Source organism: Chaetodon trifascialis, chromosome 19 (assembly GCF_039877785.1).
Source record: "Chaetodon trifascialis isolate fChaTrf1 chromosome 19, fChaTrf1.hap1, whole genome shotgun sequence".
In the NCBI taxonomy this organism is placed as follows: Eukaryota; Metazoa; Chordata; class Actinopteri; order Chaetodontiformes; family Chaetodontidae; genus Chaetodon; species Chaetodon trifascialis.
Genome location: NC_092074.1, coordinates 13216888 through 13229514, shown reverse-complemented (window position 1 = coordinate 13229514; position 12627 = coordinate 13216888). Strand labels below are relative to the sequence as shown.

The following is a 12627-nucleotide window of genomic DNA, read 5'->3' as shown; positions in this document are numbered from 1 at the left end:
TTACCTACAAGCTTTTCCCAACCACATTCTGATTTAATTTACCTTTTTTTGTTTCTTTTTACATGATTTTTCTCCACTTCTGTAGCCCGCCCTCAAACCATGATGCCACAGACACAAAGAGCAGACACACCCACACGGCTTCGGTCATAGCTGCATTGTGGGTAGCCATCCCTCCAGATGTAAGAGCACAGACAGAGCCTCCACTCAACAACAATCAACTAAAAACATGTCTGCCAAACCTTTGGGACATATCTTCATTGTTTTGCCTTCATATAACAGGGTGGTCTGGTGCAGCATAAAGTGACGTAAACTTGTGACGGCCGAGCATGTGGGGCTGTCTGCACACACCGACGTACCCAACACACACAATACAGCCTCTCTCTCACACTGTAAACATTCACATACACAGAAAAATGTACACAAATGAACACACGCGGTCAGTGGCATACCTCTGGTCCACGAGCCGCAGGCACACACACAGCGACAGAGCCACAAAAATACAGGAGTGCGTGGAACCACACACAGGCTGCACACACCCAGATGTAACGAGCTCACATACGCTAATTCTAAAATAACACTTTATGAGCCAAAATGACATGTTTTTACAAAGGCTTCCTCTTAAAAGTGCAACTTGAAGTTTTAGGCTGACCTGTTTTGGCTTCTATTGTAAAAGGATATGCGGCAAAATAAGCAGCAAAAGAAAAGGAGTAAAGATTTGTGTTATTATTGATATAATCTTTGAAAAACCCTCAGAAAAATAAGAATGTAAGATGTAAAGAATAACAAGTAATCCAATAATTTATTCCAAATACCACAAATTCATCTCAATTTGAACATGATCCTGACGTCCTCACAAATGGAGGAAACCTTTTTTAATGGTTACAGGCGCATGTGTGCCTTCAAAAATCAAACTAATCTTAACAATGCTTGGCTGCTCCACACGCTCGATAGCTGCCTGTCAACAAAAGATGCTGCCGTGCCTCACCCTGTGTTTATAAACGAGCAACAGTTAATGAAGATATCTATGAATAATGAAGCAAAGCGATCACACTTTGGTAACTTCTTCCTCGTCGCCCTCTCCAGCAAGACTGCTGTCGTTTGGTTTCAAATGTCTCCGGCATTGTTTGACTTAATTGTGGCCCCTGTGTTATGAGAAACATCTTGCAGGCAGAGGGAAGCATGCATGGATGGATGGATGGATGGATGGACTTGCAAAAGGCAGCAAGAGTGAGGTTTGACAAATAAAACTTACTGCGAATCTGTCTCTTTATTTCCTTGGTGGGATCCAACCAACACTGGAGTGACCGGGCGAGAGGTAGCGAGACACAGAGGAGGAAGAAAGTCAACTTCTATCATGAAACAGTGTCAAAAGGCACCAGACAGACATCAATGTCTGGATTTTCTAGAAGTGAACACTGCTGACTTATTTGGCGTGTAGTAAATCATGTGTGTGCGCGCGTGTATGAATACATACCGTCTGTTCATGGCTGTCCGTGTACGTCAGACCAAAGTAGTCTTTTTCCAGTAGATTAAGGTGCTCACACACCTTAAAGAATAAGTACTGACCCTTAGCACGTTTCTGCAGAGAGACAGACAGAGATTCAAGTTTAAGCTTTGTACATTATGGTGCTCTTTGATAATAAAACAAAGTTAAAAGCTACGAAATAAAGTTTCCAGTCAAGTTTCCAATGTTCATTTTCAAAAAAAAAAAAAAAGTGAGATGCTTAAAGCGTCACTGTTCAATCCTCTCTATCAATGCATCTCTGTATGGTCCGTTTCATCTCCATCTGTTCCATTATTCTCTTGCTCTCTTTCTCAGTTTCTCCAACTGTCTCTGGGCAACGCATTCCTTCATAGGCCCGATGGGAGCGTTAGCCATAAAAAAACCTCCACACTCAACTATGACAATGACATTTAACACAAATCCGTGCATGCGTGCACGAGCGATGCGCACACACACAAACACACAACAGTGCCCTTTAGACAGACAGAAGGCCAGACAGAGAGAGGGAGGAAAAGGGGGAAAAAGATGAGAAAGAATGAAATAATCAAATGATATTCATTTCTTTGGAGTGAGGCAGCACAGCCTCGGCCCGACACACCAAAACGACAGTGGCATTCACAGACGGGCGCACAGACGGAGCAGGGAGCGTGGTGAAAGTGGAAGGAAAGAGGATGAAAGAGCGCATTTTTCTCCTTGTCCTGCGACAACTGAAAACATCTGCGGTATTTTCCTATACTTGGTCAAGCACATGCACCATGTACAGAAACTCACAGTGCAGTTGCATTCTGAACGCCCCAATGAATGTGAGAATGTGACCTTTCAAGGTTTCTGCGTCTGAGCCAGTGTGTCTCCAAGCAAGGCACTGCCTAAAAACGCTGCAGCTACAGAGTCCTTCCTTTTATCATGAATTTCGCAGTGTCTGTCACACACGGTTTTGTGACTCCCTGATGTGATAGGCCTGATCAGGACTATTTACATATTGCCATGTTAACTGTTGATCATTAGTTTGAAACACTTCCTCGCTTTACAGCTTGTATCCTCGGCAACATAATGCACTATCAAGGTTGACTGACCTTAAATACCCACATCGCCAAGTTCCAAACTACCATAATTACAAGATTCACATGAATGGAGTCATAAAATCATAAATCATGGGGAAGACTGAAACCATATAGTGACCATAAACCAGCTGGAGAGCTCAAGTGCTTATCTGTATCTTGTTTCCCGTGTAAACAAGTGGCAGTAAATGCACAGCTCGACGTGTCAAAACCAAAACTGTGCATAATATGTGCAAATGCTACTTGACTCATGTCTGACTGAATCTTAATGAAATCCTATGAAACGCTGCTTTAAACCGTGTGACACTCAAATCCCGCTGAAACCAATACTAATGAAATTCTTAGAAACGGCATTAAGACCATGTGACACTAAGACTCTCCTTTGAAAACTTTCTATTTTAAGAGAGTCAGAACAGGCCTGGGCAAGAAGTTCAGTCAAACAACTACGACTAATAAAATATGCATTAAGTTATTACACGGGGAGAAATGTGATGCCAAAGATTCATAAACAGGACACAAGGATGATAGATGAATGGACATGGAGTTAGAGTAGAAACCAGTGTGTGTGTGTGTGTGTGTGTGTGTGTGTGTGTGTGTGTGTGAGGCCTGCTGGGCAAAACAGAAAATTTAATCTCTGGAATGCATTGTGCATCTCTCCCTCTCGCGACCTAACTATGCCAGTGTGTGGAGGGAGGGATGGATAGATATGTGTGTAAGAGTGTGCAAGTGTGTGTGTGTGTGCGCACTTCAGGACAATAGCAGTTAGCTGCAGTATCAGCGTTTTCTGTAGCGAGACAAAGCCGCTACTGTTCAAACGACCGTAGACACTCACAGGCACGCTGTTGGGCGTTGGCATGCTGTCGATAAGGGAAAGAGGGCTTCGCTGTGGTAAAGTTGCCAGTTGAAATCCCCGAACCCAGTGAGAAAATCTAGACATGCTGTAGACTGTTCTGTTGAGAGGCCCTCGAACCCGGCACTGAACTGTTGACAGCTCCAGTGGACCTACACAGCGGCTATTCTGGGTACCTTACCACTGAATGTGAGAATGTGAGGAGGGGTATTGCTAAAAAAGCGCAGGCTGCTTGGGAAACACACGTTTTTAACCATGAGCAGCAGAAATAATGAGAAAAGAGGTCACTAAGTAACAGTGGAGAGACATTTCTGGTCAAACATTATCCTCCTGTCTCACTAAAGCAAACACCAAATTAAAACACTTCTGGGTGTCTTGTTTGTCCTTTTAGGGACGTCCTTCTAGAGACATAGTTGTACACCCGCATGAATAACACATGATGTTGTGAGGATCTGTGCAGGCATGTTTGAGTGTGTGTGTGGGGGGGGGGGTTTGGGGCACGTGCTTTTTTGGGAGTAGCAGATGCAGAAAACTAATCTGGTGGGACCCCCATAATCTGCAAGGTTTTCATGAGTGTGTGTGTGTGTGTGTGTGTGTGTGTGTGTGTGTGTGTGTGTGTTCTGGTCACCAGACAAGCCCCTGTAGCGTGCTCTGCTTTGCTCTGCATTTATCCCCTAAACCACGCCCAAACACTGTGAGCGGGTGCTTCTGCCGTTACTGCACTTTGAGCCGGAAAGTTAAACACCCCTACGCTCCCGCTCACACACAGACACACAGACACACACACAGACACACACACATACCAGATCTGATCCTATTAGAGATTACATCATTGACACACTGGCGCTCACGTGTGGCCTACTTGACTAGCCGGAGAACATATGACGGACAATGTGTCAATCCTCTCTGTCAGGATGTTGTGGGAAAAAAAGCTAACCTGTTGATGGTGTGTGTGTGTGTGTGTGTGTGTGTGTGTGTGTCTCATCAGCCCCTCACACACTGAATCAGTCACATCAAATGCAGAAATGCTGATAGTTAATGTGGATCTTGCACCATGACACTTTTCCAGGAAATCTTCAAAGCTGCAAAAATCCTCTATGTTATTACATTCTGTAATTCTGCACACATCAGCCATGACACATTGGTTTGATCCTTATCCACTTATTTCTCGCCTAAACAGATATAAAGGAATGTGAGATGGCTGTTTTAACCATTTGCAGCAGAATGACAGATCACTGGAACGTTGGACAGAATGTTGGGGAACATAGTTCTTAAATTGCTCAAATGAGCTGCATCCAGGACCTTTTTAAGGATTTCATTTGAATGACATCACCTTACTCTACGCCGTGTGCGTGCCTGTCTCTGGGTTTTTCCCGCCCGAGTCTTACCTCCACCTCACAGGTGAAGTCGGTCCCATCCAGGAGGGTCACGTGACACACCACCAGCTTCATCTTGGTCTTCCTCACCAGGCGAAGTGGTGACTGGAAAATGGAGGTCTGACCTTCTCCTCCTCCTCCCTCCTCTTCGCCTTCCACCTCCTTCGGCTTCTCTGCTCCTTCTCCCTCTGCTCTCACCTTGGCCTCTTCAGGACTTTTCTCAGGACTCTCTTCCACCTTCTCTTCCTTGGCAGGCTGACAAGTTTGCAAGAAAAAAGGAGAAAAAGTGCATCAAACCGCCGTTGCAGACGGTGTTCCCCCCACTGTGGCCGACATTTAAAGCTTATGATCTTCTTAAAAAGGTCATAATGAAGGAAAACACTGAAAATCTGACTGTCTAAACTCAGTCAGAAGGAACCCTGCTCTCTCTCTGTCACTCCCCTTTTGTAATTCCCCCTCTCGACTGAATCTGCTCTTAGGAACTGCAGGCGTTTCTTTTGGCCTGATTGCTGAAATGTTGATGTCACTGGGTGGGCCTGAGTGCCTTAATGTGATCACTGGATGGAACATGTGTGCATGTCCGTGAGGGAGAATGACTTTGTGTGTGTGTGTGTGTGTGTGTTTATGTGGCTTGGGCAAAGGGGGAAATTTGTTTAGGTAAAATACTTTTCATCAGTTTACTGTTGGGGGACAGGTTTCCTGGTGGTTTTGTCGCTGTGGTTACTAACTAACCTGCAGCAGGGACGATCCAAACCGGTTCCTCTTCTTAGTCAAAGGATTATGTTAAAGGAACAGTTTTTTTTGGAAATGAATTTCTTTGTCTTTCTTGCCAAGAGTTAGATCACAAAGTTGATACTCTGTTCATGTTTACTGAAATATTTCTTGGCTGGCAGCACTAACTTCCTGGAGTCTCTGCCTCTTCTCTCCTGGCAGCCTCACGGTGATGACATGAATCCAGGAAGTGACCGCGCACTTCCAAGAATCCAGCACGTATCAAACAAACAAGATAACATGTAAATAAGGTGCTGTTGAATGGGTTTCGTTACATTTGGTTGGAGCGACGCCAGCGGTTTCCCCCCTCCTTCCAATCTTTATGCTACGCTAAGCTAATCCATCTTCCCATTGAACTCTCAGAAAGCTCATAAAGGTACATTTCAGAAAAGGTGAACTGCTGCTTTAAGGTTTGGGTGTTTTTTTCTATTTATGCCTTTAGTTCCAAGGTTTCCCAACCTTGGTCCAAAGACCATACCTGCATCCAGAGCATCTATGACTGAGCCACAAAAAAAACATACAATTAGGCATAAAAGTTGAATCATAATTATATGACTTTCTGCACAATCACAGGCTATTCCTGCTGGAATAACCTAAACCTGGTGCAGCCTGTGCTGTATTTTTCCTCTTCACTCACTGAAATGCCCAGTAACCACAGACTGGCCTACCTAGTCCATTATCACCACCTTTTAGCATTAAGCAATACATGAAATCTATGTCCAGCTACTAACTAGCTCTCTTTCCTACCTTCTCTTTTCTTTTCATTTAATAACTCACACTTCCTTCATTCGTGAACCTGCACGTGAAGCCACAAGCACAGTGGTGAGAAACCCCCTGTCTACTCTATCATCCAGCATGTGCACCAATGGGGTGTGGAGAGAAATCAGGCCAGGTGCGACCAATACCTCAGTGTCTGCACTGGCGTTGGAATGAGACTCTGCTTCCTTTTCCGTCACTTGCTCCGACTTCACTGCCTCCTTCTCTTCCACTTCCTCTGAGTGACCGTTCACTTCTGGGGCAGGCCCCCCTTCTTCCTGCGTCACCTCGTTAACAGCTTCCTCTGAGGAGGGGGCCTCCTTGGTCGGGGAGGTCTTCATGTAGACAAAAAAAGACAAACACAAAAAAAATTAAAAACTCAAAGTCTAGACTATAAAAAAAATGATTGCTGCTCAATAATTGAAACATGGTTTTCTAATCAGCCATGACATTAATAAGCCTACAAGAGGAATTTCACCTGGCTCTGAGACTTCTGCTTCTTAAGCCATGTTGGCAGGTATCGAGATATTCCTTTCCCCTCTTTCCCCTCTTTCTGCTTCTCCTTCTCCTTTTCCTTCTCCTCTCCCTCGGTGTTCTCTACTTCTACTTCCTGTGTTTCTTCTGCGGCCTTCTCCGATGGGTCAGGCTGAGCGGCCGACTCCTCGGCTTTCTCCTTCACCTCGGTCTCAGAGCCCGCTTCTGTCGTCATGGTGACACGTCAGCCTGCAGAGCGGGGAGAGGAAAGGCGGTAGATTTGAGTTAAAGTCGAAAATATTCTAGTATTTTCATTGCTTGGTTTTATGATATAAGTTGTGTTTAGGGTTCATTTCATTGGATCATCATCCTAAATAAGATAAGCCAGAAAGGAAATTAAAATGATACTTGGTGGCATTCATTTTGTTTTGGCGGCTGGTATATCACGGTGAGCGAGACAAAAATCAGACTGCCACACTGAATTAGCCACGAACATGAATTTTTCATGGCACGCAACTTGGATTTGAGTCTGACTCTGTAGTATCTTTTATAAATGAGCCACATGGTCCCGTTTTTATTCTTTGAGAGAGATCAATGTTTCCCTTTACAGTGCAAGCAAGACAGAAAAATATCTCTGGAAATATAAAGCGATTTGGTACTGTAAACAGCACCAAAATCAGATATATTCAGCTTATATAAGCACATGAGGCTTATGTGGCTCATCGCTGTTGGCACATGAGCTCACAGCTGTTTAAAGCATTCGCTCGTTGGGTTGGAGTCGTCCAAGTCTCTTTTACACAAGTACACAAAAACACAAGAGTTTAGGATGTCATTATGTCACACAACGAGTTTCATCTGGGTCAACAGCTCAACAGCTGGTTCCAAGGAATTGCACACATTTGTGCACACATACACACAAACACACAGTGAAGGAGGAGGAATTACTCAAGTCTTAATATCTGAGTCATTGGTTTTACCCTGCAGCTGTGGTCAACACAGTCTTCAACCCAAATATCTTTGTCAGCGCTGTCCACACCCCCCCATCACAGCAACAGACAGAGCTATTCAGTGTGACGCTAATTTGCTGATAACACTAGATGACCATGACGCTGGTCTTGAGGTGAAGCTGAGGTCAGAGCGTGCACACCTACCTACCGGGCGTCTACCTGCGCACGCGGTTCGGTCTGCTGTGTGTGTGTGTTTGAGCGTTTGCACACGGGCAGCTTCGGGCTGAGGGTTCAGCATGATTCATACGCTGTGAAGTCATTGTCATTCACTATTCTTTCAGTTGTTCTGAATCTTTCTAAGCCTGTTTTTCTCACACTGTGTCTCTTTGGGCCTCTCCCTCTGATTCTATTATTCATTACGTCGTCTGCAATTTACTTTCTGACCGTCTTAGCAGTTCTCTTGACTTTCTCTTTTCTGCCCTGCCACCTTCAATAAGAGAGGACACACACACACATCCAAAGTGCAGCAGTGGTGTGCAGGGAGGGGGCGGGAGTAAAAATAGCACAGGTCTCCTTACGCATGATCGGCTAATGAGGTAGGGAGGGGAGGAGGGGGGAGGGATGGAGAGAGGTGTGTGTGTAGGTGTGTGCAAATATCAGAGAGGCAACGCCGTATGTGCTCGTGCAGATGAGGAGAGAAAAAGACTTACAACTGACTTCTGTCTCAGAAAGAGGAAGTGTCACTGACATGAAACAATGAGCCCTCAGCCTCGAGCAAACTGTTTCCCATTAATGATGGAAATCTTTAAATTAGGTCATGAATACATTATTGGCTATAGGGATGTCATCGTCGTTAAGTCCACCACTTTGATCCAGGCTGAAACGTCTGAACAGCTACTGGCTGCACTGCCATGAATTTATAGTTTATGACCAAATACCTGCAGCGCCAATGATACTGCAACCTTCAGCTTTAATTTGTGTTTGAAAAATGTTTGCATGCTGAAACATTATCCGATTGATCAACGCGTTAAAGGTTATACCTGCTAAACATCAGCATGTTGATGTGGTGCTGACGACGCTCATGGCTGGAGAATCATAGCCTTAGTGCTTAGTACAATGTACATTGTAAAGCAACCATCCAACGTGTATGTACAGCCAATCTCTGCTAAATGAATCCATTCTGAACAACCTTGGCATTGGCACGGTGTACTAGGGCTGCAACAACTAATCGATTAAAATGATTCCAAATGTAGTTTGCAACATATTTCATTGTTGATTATTTGCGTCTACGCTACGATGCACGACGCGCACCGTGGCAACGCCTGTTAAGGTGGGAGCAGTAAGCCAGCCAATGCCACACCTTGTGCAGGTGATGAATTAGAGGAAATGACACTTTCTGCTTTGTCTCTGTGGTAAGCGTTTGAAAGGCAGAAACTAATTATACAGCAGAGAGATGCATGATTACAGCTTTTAGTTTGAAAACACATGTAACGCACAGAAATGCCTTCCGTCACTTTTCTCCCCTTTTTGGGCCCCTCATAAAGCTACTCTAAATATAACGCTTCACAAAGCTAACGCCCCTGATTAAGCCTGATTCTCACCAATCGGAGATGAAACAGACTGTAGGTATTTCTTTATTAATTGTGTGTTTGTCATCAAAATGGACACAAATCTGCTGGAGACGGCAGATTTAGCTAACACCAATTAGCTGAAATTAGGCCAGAGAGACGCTGGGGTATAACGTAACATCATGGAGGTTTGGACTATTTCATACCATGAGTCAGTCAGAGACAGTCTAAAGCCAGTCCTTTATTTTCTCACAATAGAAACATGAGCGATACCTGATCAAATATATGGTTACACTATATTTGTATTCTTTCTTATTGCAGTGCCCTTGTCTGTACTTGCCTTGCCAAGTTGTTTGAATGAGCACTGTACAATAAGACAAGGAATAACACTTACTTTTATCATTAATACTCAGTTAAATTAAGGAATAATCAACCTGAGCATACTTTTGTTCCTGTGTACGAGGCAGTGGATCTGTCCATTCTTCCCACCCTGCAGTAGAGTCATCAAAACAGGTCTGTTACTACCTCCTGACCTCCATTCCCACCCCTCTAAGACACTTTGTTTCTCAATGAACTAGCCCGCAGTGTAATGAATGTGCGAGTTTGTGTGAGTTGGCATCAGAGTGCAGCTTTTTGCAAGATGTTTGTCACGGCCGCTTAGGCCTGCTTTAAACCGGCCCTCGCTCTCTCTCTCTCTCTACAACTGTTTAACACCGGGAACCTTGTTCTACCCCTCTCACAACCTTCTAACTCACCCTCTCCATCTCTCTCTATCTATCTTCCTCTTCTCCTCTCCAGCCCAGGGTGCCTCTTTTCTCTTTTTCACTAAGTCTCTGCACTCATCTCCCTCCTCTCTCTATCCCTCTCTTCCGGGCCCCCTTTCAATCCCCTCCAATCATCTGCTTGCATTATCTCTCCCTACAGCCCTCTCTTCTTCCCACAGTCCATATAAACAATAGCGGTGAAATTATCACAGCCTACACAATTATTCAACATACACGCATATGCGGACACACTGAATGCTTTATGGCGGGAAAAGAATCTGCATAGCATCTAATGTGAGTCCGTGTTGGGACGCTGGCCGTCACCACAGCGACTGAGCTGTGACAGCAGTTCCATCTGTATGGGGTCAAACACGGGTTGAACAACATTGCCAGATGTGTTTGGCTGTTTCATCGGGAAAGTGACTCAGATTTTGTCTGGGGGCGAGTGCCGTACATCTCCTCTGAGGTTGTGACTGTTTCACAGGCAATTAGCAGCGTTCAAGTAACCCAGCTGTCCATCGAGGCATCGGATTACACGAGTCGTTTCTGTTTTTGTACACATGCTCGGAAGATTTTCTGATTCAACTGTTTCTCTCCAGCGCTCGGGCCACGTATCTCAACTTATTTCCTCATCTTATCATTATCTAAAAGCTTACATACTTTTCTGGCTACTTGCTGCTGAAAGCAGCTTATCAGTATTTATTTTGGTTTTGCTAAGTATTTTTTAATCTTATTATTTGCTTGACTCAATCAGATTAGAGTATGATGTTTTCTTGACACAAATTGCGCTTTCAGTATTCAATGAGCAGCTGCAGCAAAGATGAAAACTTATATGACTCCTATGGACTGGACAGCTCCTCCGGGCTTTACTGATGCAACACACAAGACACTAAACGCATCCTTTCGACACCTGTTGTGTTAGTTTCCGTTTTCCAAATGAATGGTTGAATGAATGGTTAAATGAACTGATGCATAACACTCATGGCCTTACCTATCGTTGCTCCTGCTGCTCTCTTTTTCCCTGCAACTCCTCTCCCTTTGTCTCTTCTTTTTACTTTCTCTTTTCCTTGCGCTCGTCTTTCTTTCCTTAACTTTCGTCCCCCCACCTCTCAGCAAATGCCTGCCCTACAATACTGCCATTGCCATTTTCTCTCCTCCATCCTCCCTCGGAGCTCCGCGCCCGCTTCCCTCGAGACTATCGCTCAGAGAAACAAGGGCAGAAAGCGAGAGAGAGAGCGGGGAGGGTGGGGGTGGAGACGCTGGAGAAGAATGAGAGAGGCGAGGAGCAGAGGCAAAGGGAGTACGGGAGGAAGAGAGGGAGACGGAGAAAGGTGAAAGATGGATGGAGACAGAGGAGAGGGAGACACAGCACAACTGTGTATGAATACGATGCCAGATTACTCATGCAATGGACAATCCCTCTGAGAGCCTCTTCAACACTGAGCCATTACGTCACATATTACATACTAAGGAATGAAAACATTCCCAAATTGATAACCAGAGACAACACAACTAAAAATCCCTGCGTTGAGAGCCCTGCCGACTTTTATACACACCAGATTCCCCAAAGGAGACCATATCCTCATGTCCACATTCAAAGCATGGCTGTTTTCACCCCTCATGCTATCACACACAGCACACCGCAGGCGCACTAGTCACACACGGCTCTCCCACTTACAACTTTATTGCGGTCTGTCTGCATTTTAGGGGTTGCTGCCATGGCAACGACGACTTCCTGACCTGACCTGTGGCTGAGAGATAAAGTTTTATGACAGGCAGACGCAGGAGGAGAGAGAGGAGATGAGGAGAAAAGGCAGATTTAACTCACTGGCTTCACTGATTTGCCCATGTGTGTTCTTTTACTATGTGATAAAGCAGGTGTGACAACTCTGAGTCTATTAAAAAAACATGTACATCACCGCCCACCCTAACTCTAAGGTGCAGACTGGGGGTGGGGGTTTCATGGCAACAACATTCATGGTCTACAACTCTAAGTCCCCATGGAGACAAGAGATTACCAGAGCAAAAACACAGATTAGTGGACGAGCGTAAAAGTGACAATAGAGATTAATACCGTGCATAAACCCATTTTGAAGCACATCAGATTTACAGATATTACACGCTGGACCTACAGGGGCTGCAGGAGCTACTTTCCCCTCCTCACGCTCATCCTCGCTGATGCACCACACCCTCTAGAGAGCGGCGCTAATGATGCTTATGAGGCTTGTATCCATCCACTCTGTCATTCTCGCTCAAACCAGATGCTGTGCTAGCTGCTAGTAGCACTTGTTACATGTTGTGTGGAGCTGTTTAACCACAGTATCTGCACTGCACCTTAGCCTGGAGGGGATCGTGAGTTTGGTCACGTGTGCATGTGTCTGCATGTGGGTGTGCCCCTGTGTAATTTCACATACTACTGGACCCATCAACCTAATATTTTTTGTGCAATTTATGACTGTGGCGGTGATTCACAATTTTTGAGTTTGGAATCTTGTTTGCGCTACGGACAGCAGACATGAAGGTCACACGAATGATGGTGGATTCTTTTGTTGGCATTGC

General features: G+C 44.9%; 1 protein-coding gene across 18 annotated transcripts in view; it reads right to left on the bottom strand.

Annotated features, from left to right (window-relative positions):
- The window catches only part of epb41l2 (erythrocyte membrane protein band 4.1 like 2), a 46324-nt gene that overhangs the window by 23483 nt on the left and 10214 nt on the right, over positions 1-12627 (bottom strand). For 13 of the 18 annotated variants that reach the window (XR_011603348.1, XM_070987547.1, XM_070987550.1 and 10 more), the window contains exons 3-7: positions 6794-7038; positions 6465-6650; positions 4801-5043; positions 1475-1579; positions 1253-1295 (exon numbers count right to left, since the gene is read on the bottom strand). Coding sequence is in view for 17 of the 18 variants with exons in the window: in XM_070987547.1 (XP_070843648.1) it covers positions 1253-1295; positions 1475-1579; positions 4801-5043; positions 6465-6650; positions 6794-7024 (808 nt within the window). In the remaining variant the exon portion in view is untranslated. Of the gene's footprint in view, positions 1-1252; positions 1296-1474; positions 1580-4800; positions 5044-6464; positions 6651-6793; positions 7039-11059; positions 11279-12627 lie in introns of those variants that run through there. The other 5 variants (XM_070987548.1, XM_070987549.1, XM_070987556.1 and 2 more) reach the window with 1 other exon arrangement.